The following is a 16666-nucleotide window of genomic DNA, read 5'->3' as shown; positions in this document are numbered from 1 at the left end:
ACTACAATTCCCATCAGCCCCTGCCAGCATGGCCAATTGGCCATGCTGGCAGGGCGGATGGGATTTGTAGTCCATGAACATCTGGAGAGCCGCAGGTTGCAGACCCCTGCTTCTACGCACACCCAATGAGCTTCTTTCATATGTTCGCTTTTAACAGAACAGATGCTTGCTTTTTCCCTTTGTCTCCTTTATCGATAATGAGATTTATTAAAGTGAACCAAGTGAACCTAGCCTAATGAAAACCATCACCTTACTCAGACATGCATTCCCTCTTAGCTGCCTTTCTACTACACCAGGGGTAGGGAACCTGCGGCTCTCCAGATGTTCAGGAACTACAATTCCCATCAGCCCCTACCAGCATGGCCAATTGGCCATGCTGACAGAGGCTGATGGGAATTGTAGTTCCTGAACATCTGGAGAGCCGCAGGTTCCCTACCCCTGTACTACACTGTCCTTATAAAGAAGAAGAAGAAAAGTTTGGATTTATATCCCCCCTTTCTCTCCTGCAGGAGACTCAAAGGGGCTTACAATCTCCTTGCCCTTCCCCCCTCACAACAAACACCCTGTGAGTTGGGTGGGGCTGAGAGAGCTCCAAGAAGCTGTGACTAGCCCAAGGTCACCCAGCTGGCGTGTGTTGGAGTGTACAGGCTAATCTGAATTCCCCAGATAAGCCTCCACAGCTCAGGCGGCAGAGCTGGGAATCAAACCCGGTTCCTCCAGATTAGATACATGAGCTCTTAACCTCCTACGCCACTGCTGCTCCTAAAGGAGTGAAACTTAGGTTCTCACTAATAGGTTTAGGAAGAGGACTTTTAGACATGTCAAAGACGGAAGAGTTTGGGGTTTCATTCCTTTGGGCAACTTTTCCATAGTCATCTGAGAAGCTTCAGTTAATCTGCAAAATTTTTTTGCTTGAAGCCCACTTAAACCAGACTATATTTCAGGGTCAGCAGTGATAACATGAGCCACAGGAAACCCAACTACAGTCTTAGGTTCACTAGGAGCAGCAGTGACATGGTGGTTAAGAGCAGGTGCATTCTAATCTGGAGGAACCGGGTTTGATTCCCCGCTCTGCCGCCTGAGCAGTGGAAGCTTATCTGGGGAATTCAGATTAGACTGTGCACTGCCATACACGCCAGCTGGGTGACCTTGGGCTAGTCACAGCTTCTTGGAGCTCTCTCAGCCCCACCACCTCACAGGGTGTTTGTTGTGAGGGGGGAAGGGCAAGGAGATTGTAAGCCCCTTTGAGTCTCCTGCAGGAGAGAAAGGGGGGATATAAATCCAAACTCCTCCTCCTCCTCCTCCTCCTCCTCCTCCTCCTCCTACTACTACTACTACTACTACATCAGCACACAAAAGCAGTAATTCTGAAAGAGTGAAAAGAATGCTCTCGCCCCAACTATAAAGTGATGAAATGGGGGGTGGGAAAGGAGACCAATTCAAAGCAACATACAGGAAGGTTGCCTGACCTAACACAAGGCATTCTGTTCTGCCACCATAGATACACTTAACATAAGTTGCTGCAGTCAGTCATGGGCAGAGGAAAACAGTGACAGCATCAAACAGCAGTATCCACAAATCACTAGATACTTGATGCCGAAAGCATACACGCTTGTAGACCCTGTCATTGACTGTCCTAGAAATTTGATGTGTATGATGACGACGACGGACAGTTGGGAAAAAGCAAGTTCTTTTAAAAAGACTGTTGACTAGTCTTAGCGTTAAATAAGGAACACCCTACTCTGATCCAGAAGATGTTTTCCTCCTCATACAAACACTGTCCATTTCAGGGTTCATTCGCAGCAACCTCTGCTTTTGATTTTGTTAGCAAATCATGCATTTCCAAAGAGACATGAATGAAGAAGTTGCTCACTCAAAACTGGAACTGTGTTATTAATTTTTTTAAAGGCAAGGGGAATTTTTTTGACCTAGAATACACCAAATGAAGCAAAAAATACATTTGAAATGTGTGAGGCTGGATCTCCTCTGACCTGGATAGCCCAGGCTAGCTCAATCTTGTCGGATTTCAAAAGCTAAGCAAGATCGACCCCCGTTAGTACTTGGATGGGAGACCACCATGGAACGCCAGGGTCCTGATGTGGAAGCTGGCAATGGCAAACCACCTCTGAATATCTTTTGCCTTGAAAACCCTACTGGGGGTTGGCATGAGTCAGGTGTGACTTGACAGGTAAAGGGGGGGTGGGGCGCTGGATCAACTCCCCTCCACCGACTGAGAGCTATTGAAATATTTGGTTGAACTACTGACATTTTCCTGAGTTAAAACAAAATAATTTTACTCCAAATAAAGAGCTCCTCCAGGAATTTTAACACTGAACTACATTATATGAAAGACTTGTGGGACTGATTTACTGTATATTAATGAGAATATTCATTTCACTTGAAATCTGTAATACCTGGTTTAATATTTGCAAACTGATACCCTTTTTTTGGATAGTTCCCCTGAAGCTGTTTGAATGGAAAGGTGAAGTTTTGTTTTTATTTTTGTTCCAGAAACAGATGTCGAACTGCTGGTATTTATGCTGTCAAGCCGAAAGCAGCATGTTAAAAACCGCTGCTGAACATTCCGGCCAATAATTCTATTCCAAAGAACCAATATTTCACAATCCTGAACTGTGTAAAGGCCTGACTGCAGAATTTTAATGCATTTCCAAAACATTAAATTTCAAAATATTTATTAATTCCAGATTAGTGTCTGGAAAAGTGCCCATGCATGCTTGAATGCTAAGAGCTGCCTGGGAGGCAACGTAGATATGAGCCCCTCAATTTCTGTCTGCATCGTTAAGATTTAAACTAGCAAGAAGAGGTCAAGTGACATTATGTAGAGCTTCAAAAACTGCAAGTGAAAGTCTGTAACAGGGCCAGCCAAACAAGAGTTATATCCTTCAGTGGACTTAGAAGGCCGTAATGCTGCTTAGGATAACACTATAAACGAGACCTCCAAGAGCCCACAACTTTTCTACATCAGCGGTTCACAACCTGTGGGTCGCGACCCCTTTGGGGGTCGAACGACCCTTTCACAGGGGTCGCCTAAGACTCTCTGCATCAGTGTTCTCCATCTGTAAAATGGATACATGTTAGGGTTGGGGGTCACCCCAACATGAGGAACTGTATTAAATGGTCACGTCATTAGGAAGGTTGAGAACCACTGTTCTAGATTCTGCAAAACTGAATATGTTTGCTAAAACTGAACTTGGATTAGTGAAATTATCTGAAAAAGGGGAGGCTTTTTACAGCTGAAGACGCAAACTTCGTGTTTCCCAAGGTATCAACAAAACACAGATCACCCCTCTTTGCTCATTTTCTTCCTTTTCACCGGATTCATATGAACATGATGTCCCTCCCATGCAGACCAAAAAAATCCACACAGCAAGGCCACCCAGTGCTAGAAAACTGGCAGGCAAAATGCTGATTGAAAGAGACCTTGTGAGACTACTTCATAAGATCATGGCCACCATTTGTTGTCCATCCCATCACATGGAAGTGGCACATCGCTGAGAAGAACTGTTTAAAAAGCAAACTTGATTGTTTGGGTTACATCATCATTGTGTCTTCCTTGCCCCACATGCCCTAGGCCAGTGGTGGCGAACCTATGGCACAGGTGCCAGAGGTGGCAATCAGAGCCCTCTCTGCGGGCACGTGCAAACAGATTGCGCCCCCCCCCCCATCTAGGCTGGCCTGGGCTGCTGGACTCAATTATTAGCATTAAACCTAAGACCTAGTTTTGGAAAAGCAGTGTAGGTAACCCTGTTAAGCACTGTTAAACCCCACTGATTTTCATGTGAAGAACTAAAGCACGATCCTTTACCTGGGAGTAAGCTCGGTTGCTGGCAATGGGGCTTGCTTCTGCGTAAACCCTCCTAGGGTTGTGATTCACCCGTTGGAAGAGTTGCATGGTTGTTTCAAAGCAAAGCCACCGACTACCACCAAGCTTACTCCTGAGTAACGCACGTTTCGGAACCAACCATTTTTTCTAAACTAAAACCTAAGTAGTCAGGTTAAATTGCCATGTTGGCACTTTGCGATTAATTAGTGGGTTCTGGGTTGCAATTTGGGCATTCGATCTTGAAAAGGTTCACCATCACTACCCTAGGCAAAGCTCCTTTGGTAGACTGTTGCCTTGTTTGGGATCCATTGTCTCTGGTATTTGGTCCTGTAGATTGTCGTCTGAGGATGACAATATGTGCTTGGACTGCGTGTGTGTGCTTACATTGTGTGGGTATCCCACTGTACTGAGATCCAGCAGAGACTATGTCTTGTTCTAACTAGTCCATACAACCTACCTTTAGCAATACTGAGGCTCTCTGATGGCTCTGTTATTATTTTTTTTGCCGTCAAGTCACATCTGACTTACAGGTAGTCCGCCACTGCCTGCCTAGTCTACTTCGTGATCCTGGCATGCCTTGGGGATCTCCCATCCAAATAATAACCAAGCCCAACCTTGCCTAGGTTCCGAGATCTGGTGAGTTGGGTCAGACTAGGCTTTGAGAAACTGACCTTTTTGATTGGTTTGGGGTTTTTAAGATGCGTTCTTCTGTAACACTGGATGAAGGCAAACTAGCGCGTGTTGCCAAGATCTATTTATCCTTGTACAGTAAGTGTTTAGTGAATTAATGAATTCTGCCAAGATTATTCGAAGCAAATTTGTACAAAAAAAAAATCATATAGCAATCGTCACATACCTCAACAAATATTCTTTGGCTCTAGAACCCAGACCAAAAATTTAGGAGCCAGATTATATTTCTACCTTCAGGATTATGTGTGATCTTATTTTCTAATTATTGCTACCAGAAAAAATGCTAGATCAGTGAAATTTCTTGGTGCCATGTTGACCTTGTATGTGGGATTTGTCAAACCCTGGTTTATAGACTGCTTGAAATTTCACTTTTTTTGAGTAATGTATATTAATTAATGATTAATTAAGGTTACAGGATATTTCTCACATACACACCTTCACATTTTCTGATACATGGTTATTCTATGGTTATCTTGAAATAATGAATCCCTGATGAAGACACTGATGAAACGTGTGGTTTTATGTGCTATTTTGCAATTAAGGACTGTTTTCTATGTTAACAACTTTGTGATAGCACTGTTTATTAAAATCCAAATCTAACTGCTTTGTAAATAACAGATTTACTAATATGGTTACTGTTTCCTCAACTTTTTTTTGCTTTTTCCAGGTTTGATTTGGTTATAGGTCCATTCCATTTCCTTCCTTCTAATAAAAATATCTGTATGTGCATGTGACCAAAGTGTTGGACATGTGACCAAAGTTTTGGACGTGCACGAGTTACATAAAGGATAGATGCTGACTAAACCAAAAAACGTCTACGTGAAATGGAGAAACTCAACTTATTCATTTAATGTCACGTGGACTAATAGTTCATTCAGAACAATTCTGGAACACAACTGCTTTAATTAAAAAAAAATTGATATCCCAGCTTCTATAAACATTGCTGATTCACCTGAATCATTCAGCAGCTTCCAAGAAAATAAAAATCTAGCTGCAATTAACCGTATGCTAGTCACTTCCATGCTGGATTTTGCATTCTATGTAAATCTGCTTTTGAAGACAACCCAGAAATGTCAATTAGTTAAAGATGCAGTGACAAGGCCAAAAGATGCTAACTGCAGCAAGCAGAGGCGTATCAAGGGAAAATTAGCCCAGTGCAAAATCTGAGTTTTCCGCGCCCCCACCCCGGATGGGTGACTGCCCTCCCCCACCACAACCAAACAATGTTTTTTTTGTACCAGGTCAGTGTATGGACCTGGGGGGGGGGGAGGAGAAGGGGTGTGTGTGTGTGTGGGGGGGTGATTATCTGTCCCCCACACGACTAAATGGCCACAGCCCAGAGACATTTGAGCCCATATGTGCCGCTGGGCGGTACGCCTCTGGCAGCAAGCAGACAACCGGACAGCTTCACTTCCAATCCTTTTCCAAGCTCAATCCAAGGTGATTTGGATCTAGAGAGAAGCCTTTTGGTTAGCCTTAGTTATTTGGTTTTAACACATTTGTATACTATTACCACTTTATCTTATGCCATTAAAGGTTTGTATACTGTGCACTGTACAAGGTGATTTTTCTTTTAAGAATCCAGGGGATCTAAAGGCCCTCTTAATTGCATATGAATTACATGCCATTAACGGCATTAATTAATTGTCTATGAAACTGCCCAACAACTGTGGTCTGGTTGGGAGCCCTGTGCCACTTGGGTGCATTCCCAGATTTGAGATCGGCGGCCACTAAGAATTGGGTGACCTGGACGCCCCAGGAGAGTCCCATCTCATCAGATCTTGGAGGAGAAGTGAAGTCAGCACTGGCCAGTATTTGGATGGGAGATCACCAAGGGCCAATTGGTCATGCTGGCAGGGGCTGATGGGAATTGTAGTCCATAACATCTGGAGTGCCAAAGGTTCGCCACCACGGCCATAGGGTCACCATAAGCCCTCTGTGGCTTGACAACAACGAAGGACTGAGTCTTCTTTGCCATGGCACTTGATTGATGGAATGCCTTTCCTCTGCCTGGCCCCAAACTAGGGCACCTTTTCAATGAAAGGCAAAGACTTTAACAGCTCAGGAATTTTTAAATCATTAATTGTTGCCGGCTGTGCCTGGGTGTGTGTGTGTGTGTGGGGGGGGATTGTTCTTTTTTTGTTTTCCCAGTGTTTATTACCTGCTGTTTTATTATCAATTACTGCTGTAGTTAATTACCAGGTATGGGTAATTTACCTGTTTATTCAGGCTGTTGGTCTTTAGTTATTTTAATGTTGCTTCCTTACACTCCCTTTTACTTTATTTATGCCTTCAATGCTAGAAACCATCTTGTATACAACTTAAAAACGGCCCAGACTATCATTTGGCCCATATAATAACATATAGACGCTTTCTTTGTATATTATAAAGCAAAGTATTCCAAGTGATTCTGAGAGAAGATCCACAGAATGACCTACAGCCAGTGTTCCACAGGTGTCAAACTCGCGGTCCTCCAGATGTTATGGACTACAGTTCCCATCACCCCCTGCCAGCATGGAAACTGTAATCCATAACATCTGGAGGGCCACAAGTTTGACACCTGTGCAGTAAGTTGAGATACTGTGGGGAGTAACCCTGATCCAAGATTTCATACGAGTTCTGTCTCCTTGCTGCTACTTTATTATACCATTGAACATTTAAATAAATCAAATGAAGTTTTAGATCCTCAGCATTCAGCCTAAAAGCAAGATGTTAAAGGAAAACTCTCATTTTCATGTTGAAAGTGAGCAGAGTTGTCATATTATGTGTATAGAATAGCCATAGTTTGCAAAAGCTACAGGTGTGGGACTTTCAAATTACAGGCTGGCTCCCAACACGCCACTCCATGGGTAACATTCACGCACATGGGACTTTTCTTTGGTAGAAGCTGCTCTTCTGCAGGAGAAAGGCTTCACACCTAGCTGAGCAGAACGCTTGGATCCAACGAGTGGTGGGATCCAACATTTTTAGTAACAGGTTCCCATGGTGGTGGGATTCAAACAGTGGCATAGCGCCAATGGGGCTGGGTGGGGCACTATGGGGGCGTGGCTGGGCATTCTGGGGGTGGGGCATTAATAATTTCTCTGTTACTGTAAAAAACTCTTACTGTAAAAAAAAGTTCCTAATTTCCAGTTGGTATCTTTCTGTCCATAATTTAAACTCATTATAGCAAGTCCTATCGTCTACTGCCAACAGAAACAACTACTTCTCCTCTGACTGCCTGACAAATACTTAATACTTTCAAATACTTAATTTTGTTTCTAGAAATCAAAAGAAGGAGACTTTCCTTAAACAAGGAACTTTACCATATTTCTAAAACATGTTTTTCAAACAGCCCAACAGGGAGAATTATCCCGTTTTCTACCTTCGCTAACCAGCCACATAGGAAACAACAGGACTTTATGATGTTTGGACCTAATGGAATTTCTAACGGAAAAGCAGACCCAATTAGTAACCCCCTCTCGGCACACACAAATAATTAGTAACCCACTCTCGGGAACTGGTGAGAACCTGCTGGATCCCACCTCTGGATCCAACTCAGTGTTTCAAAAACTTACTATGAAGAATGAGTCATGCTGTACCTCACTAATTGGTTGTGCTTGTTGAGTCAAATCCAGTTCCTGAGGTCTTGTCACCTTATCAATATCCAGGGAATCCATACTTGAGGCTGCAGACGTGATGCTGGAACGGGAGGAATTGCTGATGGAACGGACGTCCGCGTCGCTCACAGTGCCAGCCGACGCTGTCCTCCTGTGCTGAGTAGTAACCACAGGCTTGATGTCTTCCATGACAGGCTGCTGAGCTGCTTCATCCATACTCAGGGAGGCTTTTTCTAATTGTGCAGTAATGTCGTCCAGAGAAAAGATCGCGTGGGAAGGCTTCGTTACCCGATTAGAGGACGAGCAGGACAATCCCTTCATGCTACTGTGTTTGCCCGCAAGACGGCTACCACCAGGTGGCCTCTGGACCATTTTTCCATCTGGGGCAAAGCGCTTCATGGATGTACTGTTTGCAGACTGTGACCCAATGCTGCTGAGTTCCTGCTCTATGGAACAAAGGTCAGCCATGAGGGCATCCAGATCCACAGTCTCTCCCTGATTCAGGGCTTCTGCAATGAATGACAGGAATACGGTCAACTATCAGAATGCTGTTTCCATGCTCCACTGCTTTAAATAGTTCATTGTTTTGCAGCCCAATTTGCTTCATCTGGCTACCACAATGACTTCCTAAGGAATCCTGTGATACTAAATCCTGTGATAAGGAATGCTGTGATACAAATTATGCTTACTTGGTCTCACCACACGTTCACATGAAATGAGCGTGCAACCAAGACCAAATAAAATTCTTGCTATGATGGTGCAAGAGAATTATCTGTTGCAACGGGCAAACTGTCTTTCAGGAAATATCACAGTTAACTGCTTATTTTCTAAATACACTTCAAGGAACATGGATTAACTGGAACATGGCTTGAAAATCACAAGTCTAAGGATTAACAGAGGAAACACATATCAACAAAACTAGTTTATTTTAATAATTACCATTAATTGCAAAGTTCTATCGCATACATTCCTAAATATCTGGATAAGCCTTTCCATTTTATCTTGTGTTTCAAAACAATGCTCATTTGTAAAGATTTTTTTTCTGGAACTTTCCATTACAGTGCTGTTACACGTGTCATTGAAAAGTTTTTGGAGTCACCTTTTTGGGGAGGATTTTATATTTCACTTTAATTATCAAAATAACACCCTGCACTCTTGATATCCTGCTTTTAAACCACTCCACTTAAAACAGGGGTCTGCAACCTGCGGCTCTCCAGATGTTCATGGACTACAATTCCCATCAGCCCCAGCCAGCACAGCCAATTGGCCATGCTGGCAGGGGCTGATGGGATTTGTAGTCCATGAACATCTGGAGAGCCGCAGGTTGCAGACGCCTGACTTAGAAGCAAGGCTTCGTCCTGCTGTAGTTCTTGCTAGTTAAATACCCATTCAGAGACTGAAATTGTGAGATTTCCTATGAGGTTAGTATCTGATTCCCATGGTAAAGTACATGTGCTGATTTGTCACATGGACACAAGCTTATCCCAAATACTGGTTAACCTTGAAATTATATTATGCAAGTTTTAATGATTCTGACACTGATTAAAAAAAATGACAATATCGTAATGTTACCTTTCTCAAGATCAACGATCATATTAAAACTGAGTGCATTCACTATTGCTTAATAAACCCCGTTCAAAGGAGAGCCATAATGCTCGCCAGGTTTAATGTTATGCCTTCTGCCTTGTTACATGGAAGATTTAATAAGCAAGAAAAGGCTAAAAGATTGTGCCCATGTAACGATGGCTCAGTTGAACCTCTGGCCCACCAATTACTTCACTGTCTCAGATTCAAGGAAATCAGATCCAAGTATGTGAATCTCACTCCTTTACATTTACCCCATCTCCCCGATTTAATTAGATTACACTACCTGTTGGACAACGCTGATCCTTCTCTCTGAATGATAGTGGCAGACTTTCTCCTGGAAATTACTAAACGCCAGTAGATTTCCTTCGTCCTAACATGTATATCCTGTATTGTATATGCTTTTTAATCTGTTTTTATTATCGTTGTACTGCTGTCTATGCCAATAAAGGCTTGCTTCAACATTCGCCATACCCTGACCTGGATAACCCCGGCAAGCCCGACCTAACCAGGGTTGACCCTGGCAAGTATTCGGATGAGAGACCTCCAAGGAATACCAGGGTCATGATGCCGAGGCAGGCGATGGCAAACCACCTCTGAACATCTCTCGTCTTGAAAACTCCACCAGGGGTCCTCATAAATCAGACGTGACTCAACACAAAACAAAACCCTACAAAATAGCATATTGTGTTTTCACGAGCAATTCCAAATTATACGTCCTATCTAAGCCCAACGTTCACATTTTGGGACCGAGTGTCGAGTTCAAAGAACCAGCTTGTCCTACATTTGAGCTCGACTAATCCGCCGCTCCGCAGCACAGCTTTCTTCGTATTTCACACCCAATCGGGATTTGTGAAAATTAACTGTGACAAATTACTTTCTATATTATTTCAAAAATGTTTTACCCCACCTTTCTCAAGATGGCTGCTACACACTGCTTTGAGTAACACCTCTTACCATTCAAGTTATACATTGAAAAGCGGTAGGAGAAATTGGCAATATTTGTCTCCTGACGAAGAGGGGATCTTTTAACTGGCTCCATGGGTTTGTCAGTATCCAGACTCTAAATGGAGAAATCGGAAAAAGCATAAGCTAGAATCATGCATAAAATGTAGACATATTACTGCACAGCTCTTCTAGACATTCGGATTCTTGATAGAATTCAAAACAAAAAAAAACTCCAACATATATCTAGACACCAGGCAAAAGAAACTAGGACGGAATTTATTCCTCACCAACCCACTCACTCCATAGATTGATGAACTGTCTCTCGTTGTTTTTCTGACTCTCACTTTGGACAAAAACCTCTTATTTGTTTAAATCAGAACATGGCAGAAGAGGCTGAATGATTTAAGAACTTTATGCCTAATAAAGGTTTTATGTATGTATGTTATGTATGATTTAAGAACTCAAAACAGCTTTATTTTTCTCTTTTGGGGAAATGGTAAAGTCAGGTTGTCAGGGAGGTTTCAGAAATGAACTTGACAGGTAAGTCAACAACAGGTATGAGGAAACTTAGGATAATTATAAACGACCACTATTTTGTATTCAGAGGAGCAGCAGTGGTGAAGTGGTTAAGAGCAGGTATACTGTAATCTGGAGGAACCAGATATATTGCTTGAGCTGTGGAGGCTTATCTGGGGAATTCAGATTAGCCTGTGCACTCCAACACACGCCAGCTGGGTGACCTTGGGCTAGTCATGGTTCTTCAGAGCGCTCTCAGCCCCATCTACCTCACAGGGTGTTTGTTGTGAGAGGGGAAGGGAAGGGAGTTTGTAAGCCCCTTTGAGTGTCCTACAGGAGAGAAAGGAGGGATATAAATCCAATTCTTATTCTTCTTCAGATTGTAGCTGGAACATTTCACTGATGAGTGTTTGTTACTTCTGAGAGATTGAACACCAGCAGTCATTGCTTAGTTGAACTGACATATGCTTCTTTGAAACAATATTTCCTAAAGTTGGAACGGACACACAAGTTCCCAGTCTTCCTCTTTAAAATTGGTTAGGAATCACTCCATTTTCTTCGGAACTATTTTCCTCAGGGAAGGACACTCAATTCATTTTCAGTACACAGGATCCTTCTTAACCCTACACACCACTGCATTCATTCTACCCTGGTTGCTAGCCTCCAACTGTCACACCCCACAACTACCCCACGACAAACCACAGAATTCTGTTTGAACCCCCTGTCAATCAAGGGGTCCAGGATTGGGACCACACATTCAGCTTTCTGTCACAGAAACACAGAGATTAAAGCTCATGTTTCAACCTGAACACTTGAATAAATAACTCCCATTTTAAAATATCACCTCATTACAGTTTTAAAAGCATTTACCCCCCCCCACAGAAGTCTTAGTTTGTCCATTTATGAGAAGCAAGAAACTCCACTGCAAAGACAACCATTATCCCAAAACATCTGAACTGCAATTCCGATCCCCCAGTAACACTTTCAGTGCAGTTTCTGAATCAGGCCAGTTAACCACACTGTGATATTAATACATTCTACAGTAGCAACTGGTTCTGTATCCATCTCACTTCACTGCTCTGTCACTGCTCAGTAGCGCAGAGAAATATTTTACAATGCGTCCCTCCAATGCTGCTCCAACATAGCTCCGTATATCACTGGCAAGTTTATTTTACTATGGAACTTCCAACCTGTGTGAGTTTATCCAGCTCTCCAAGCCAAGCCCCAAACATCTTGTCCAGATCTTGATCTTCTTTATCACTGTCTTCTTCTGCGCCATGATCAAGTTCTTCATCTGACAGCTGCTCCATCTAAGAGAAACAAGAAATAGATCTTGTAATGTACCGCTGAAGGCTTTCACAGATCCAGTCATAGGTGCAGGCGAAACGTCAGGAGAAAATACTACTGGAACACAACCATACAACCCGGAAAACCCACAACATTGTAGATCTTGTAATGCTTTAAGGAACCATGCCTTTTTCCCCTGAAGAAAACTACACTAAGTTGCTGCAGTACACCATTTTCATCTCACCAACTTTTTCAATACAGTTCTTAGCAAACGGCATCACTAATTCAGTAAAAGGTATAATATACAGACTTTAAATGGTAAAACAAAAATAAACCATCACTTGTCTCACAATTAAATGCCATTATTCCTAGAAACAAATGGAGACCAATAATCCAGTCCTAAATATAAGGACACAAACCTCGATGCTGAAATTGCGTTCCATTCTTAGATCATGATTTCCATTCCTCTTTTTTAAAAAAAGAAGGAAAAAGAATTGGGTATTTCCTCTTTACTCATTACCAGGAGAACACCGCATACCTACCTACATCCAACTCTTCCTTTACACACACACACACACAAATGCAAAACACAACTGAACCCGGAATACTAGGTAGTTATTTAAATACTAGCACTGAGGCCCATTTTACTAGCACTAAAGCTCATTTTAAATTAAAATAAAATGAGCTCAAGAAGGAGGGGAGGGAGGGCGGGGGTTCTGATCCCTCCTCTTCCTTCCCTCCAATTGTTTGGGGGGGGGCCTCCTGGGTTGGGGGAAGGTGGGCAGGGATGGGATGGAGTGTTGTGAGTTGGGGGTTTGTTGTTGGACATTCCATCCCTTGGCAAAAATTACGTATAAGGATATCAAATGTACCTCCAATAAGAGGAATTTTGCTGAATTTTTTGGACAAGTTACAATTTCCTTGGTATGTGGGAAAACTAGTTTGGAGTATGTACAGTCAACTGGGGACCTAGGGATCAAATACAGCCCTCAAAGGATTCCAGTTCCAGTAGAGTCCTGCCCCCTAAGAACATTGCCCTCCTCCAAATATTCTTGCATTTAATCCCACACTGAGACGAGGTCATTTAGTCCCAAGCTAAGATGCAGGCAACGGATTCTAAGATCGTTTCCTATGCTGTGAGCCTTTGGCAGAGCCCTCACATTTAAGCAACCTGCCCCAGGTGCAAGCAAATATACAAAGAAACAACACAAGAAGCTGAAGTGCTTAAACAAAGGTCTCTGTCAAAATGTCTGTTACTATTTACACAGTATTATTAGAGAATCTCAGCTTCCGTGGGAATGAATCATCAGGCAGAGACATTGCTGGTCCTCATCCCTCACTCAGTTGAAATTCAGACCCAACTGAAAAGCTTGAACTATGGTTTGGAATTTTTAAAGAAGATGCTATTTTGGGGATACTTGCCCCCAATACAAACTGCTTACTGTGTTATCTTGTTAGCCCTATATATACAAAAGATAGCTCTCCAATCACGCAATCGCAATTGGGCAACGATTTTATAAAAGTATCGGATGCGCCTGGACAGAACAAAGGACTTTTGCTTACAGATACAATTTCATATTCTATTCTCATAAGCCTAATCAATGTTGAAAATAATACCGTTAGCAGTTGAATGGCAGAGCAGCACTGTACTTTGTGTGATGAATTAACTAAACGCATGCATACGCACAAGCCCAAATTGAGCAGTCTGCTGAATCATTGAATACACATCAAAACTCCCTCTGGAACTACAAAAATGTCTGTAGAAGGATTCCTACATTAGAATCTGACAGTAACCCCGCAGTAGTAACTTCCAGCCAAGATACAGCTCAAAAGTCAGAAAGAAGAAGACACCTACATCGGTTTGACACCTTTCCTGGAGGAAGCAGTGATAGCTTTCTCCTGGAGAAATGTCAGCCATTGTTTTCAGAGTGAAGATGTCCCTGCTTTTGTACATAAGAAGTAAAAGAACTCAAGGGTTACAACCAGTGGTGGGATCCAAAAATTTTAGTAACAGGTTCCCATGGTGGTGGGATTCAAACTGTGGCATAGCGCCAATGGGCCTGGGCGGGGCACGACGGGGGCGTGGCTGGGCATTCCTGGGCAGGGCATTCCTGGGCGGGGCTGTGGCAAGGACGCAGCCGCTGCGCCGGTCCTTGGGCGGGAAACGAATGCACGCAGGCTGCCACGCACGCCAGTGCACCTCCTGCTAGACTGCTTCAAGTTCTGCGCGCTACTGCTGAGAGGAGGGGCGTAACTAAGGCAAAAATCACGTGGCAAAATCACCAATTAGTAACCCCCTCTCGGCACACACAAAAAATTAGTAACCTACTCTCGGGAACCTGTGAGAACCTCCTGGATCCCACCTCTGGTGACACCCTGCTGACAGTTCTCACGACACTGTATGCTTTACCAGCAACAAATTTTGCGCTAGCACATTCCAGGGAATTCAGGCTGACCATAAGTTGTGCAACATCATCCAAACCACAGGAAATGCATCCTTTCAAATGGCTGACAACTCTCTTGCTCCAGAAATTCCGCTTATTGGGGCCAATTAGAATGCCTTGATGACATCCTGTCAGATAGCTTAGATGCTGGATGCTGTCCAGATTTCTACAGCTATACAGTATACTGTATGACCTCTTCCAAGAATATAGAAAAGAAAAAGCCTACGAGTAAACAGAGATAGTTGCAGCTGAAGATATTCCGACCATCTGTTTTCACTCACCATTTTACTGAGTTGTGGTAACTATCCAACAGGAAGGACGGTTAAGTATTATTATTATACAGTCCAAGAGGTACTATTCTCATAGCCAAGGAAATGCTGTGTTATTAAATAGTAAGTACTGAACGTTTTCCACAAGTCTCTCAATGGAAAATAATACAGTCATGCTCAGTGCATCTATAAGAAATAATTAGCATGAATTTGAAAATGTGACTTACAAATCCAACATGCTGCTAAAATGCTTTCACGCTGGTCACACCAGAGCTCTGGAGGGATCACAGCTCAATATTTATAACATACATTCAAGTATTCCCAAGTGCTCCACATACATTCTTCCAGCAATCCTTACAGAAGCCTGTGAAATAAGTCATTATTGGTCGATTCCACACTTGCGTTATCGACCTAAGTTCGAGCTGCATTCGACCTAAGTGCTCCGCACAACCACTGAGATCGACGTGGTTTTGTACCAGTTTCGCCCTGTGGAACGGTCAAATTTCCGACTGTAGTTGGGAACTACTACTTTTTCAGGGAACCACGCTCGAACTCAGCTCGATTCCAGTAAAGTGCGGAATCTCTGGTGCCAGGAGTCCCCCATTCAGCCAATCACAGCTGAGTGTTTCGGGCACACGTACAGCTGGAGAACCACCGCAGCGAAAATCGCGCCTAATTTTTTTCCCCTCTTCTTTCTTGCATTCGAAGCGATGGCTGGTCGCACAAACGGTGCACAATTTCTGCGTACCAATGTAAGCGGCCAATAAAAAAACGCCACCTTCGTCCCTCCATTCCTGTGGCAGTTTTTTTTAATAACGTGTGTGGGGATAGACGGAACATGGCTGTAGAACAGTAGCCAATCGGAGAGGAGTGGTGAAGAGGCACAGGATGATTCCGCCCTCCGAGCTGGGATCAAGCTGGTTGTAGTGGGGAACAACAATGGCTTCGACCTAGGTTAGTACCCTTCTCAAGGAACTGGGTTGAACCTGTTTTACTTGTATGCGGAATCGCCCATTATCACCCTTTCATTGCAAATGGCGAGGATGAGAACACAATGCGTGACCATTATGGTCTAATCCACCTGTGGTCCAGGTGAACTTTGAACTTAGCATTTCACAGCTCACACTGTTGACTGCTCTGTTGCACCTGCTTCTCTTCTTCAACATCACTACCAAATTCAGTTTTAAAAAATAACATGTGGCTTTCAGTTGTGTCCTCAAGATGCTCCAAAAACCTTCTGTGTAGAAGATTTTGTTCTTTGTTATTGCTCTTTGTTTTGTGGCAGCTGCAACCAAAGCAGTACTTCAGGAAACGTTCCCTGCAAGCTGTGGATATGCATGGCCACCACATTGGTGCTGTGTAGATAAGGGGCCGATCAACAGGGTGAGCTCTCCCAGGTGGCTCAGTTCCACGCAACGTTTTCAGACTGATGTGAAGTTCCGGGGAATGCTCAGAGGGGGTGTTCACTTCAGGGCAACCCGTAAT

General features: G+C 43.3%; 1 protein-coding gene across 3 annotated transcripts in view; it reads right to left on the bottom strand.

The window, feature by feature from the left end:
- RAPH1 (Ras association (RalGDS/AF-6) and pleckstrin homology domains 1) overlaps positions 1-16666 on the bottom strand; it is a 99446-nt gene that overhangs the window by 39747 nt on the left and 43033 nt on the right. For all 3 annotated transcript variants that reach the window (XM_048483666.1, XM_048483665.1, XM_048483667.1), the window contains exons 2-4: positions 12372-12491; positions 10675-10780; positions 8116-8642 (exon numbers count right to left, since the gene is read on the bottom strand). In XM_048483666.1, coding sequence (XP_048339623.1) covers positions 8116-8642; positions 10675-10780; positions 12372-12491 — 753 coding nt within the window. The remainder of the gene's footprint in view (positions 1-8115; positions 8643-10674; positions 10781-12371; positions 12492-16666) is intronic.

The sequence above is a fragment of the Sphaerodactylus townsendi genome, linkage group LG02 (genome assembly GCF_021028975.2).
Source record: "Sphaerodactylus townsendi isolate TG3544 linkage group LG02, MPM_Stown_v2.3, whole genome shotgun sequence".
In the NCBI taxonomy this organism is placed as follows: Eukaryota; Metazoa; Chordata; class Lepidosauria; order Squamata; family Sphaerodactylidae; genus Sphaerodactylus; species Sphaerodactylus townsendi.
The sequence above is the reverse complement of the archived record's forward strand: the minus strand, read 5'-3'. Positions and strand labels throughout refer to the sequence as shown.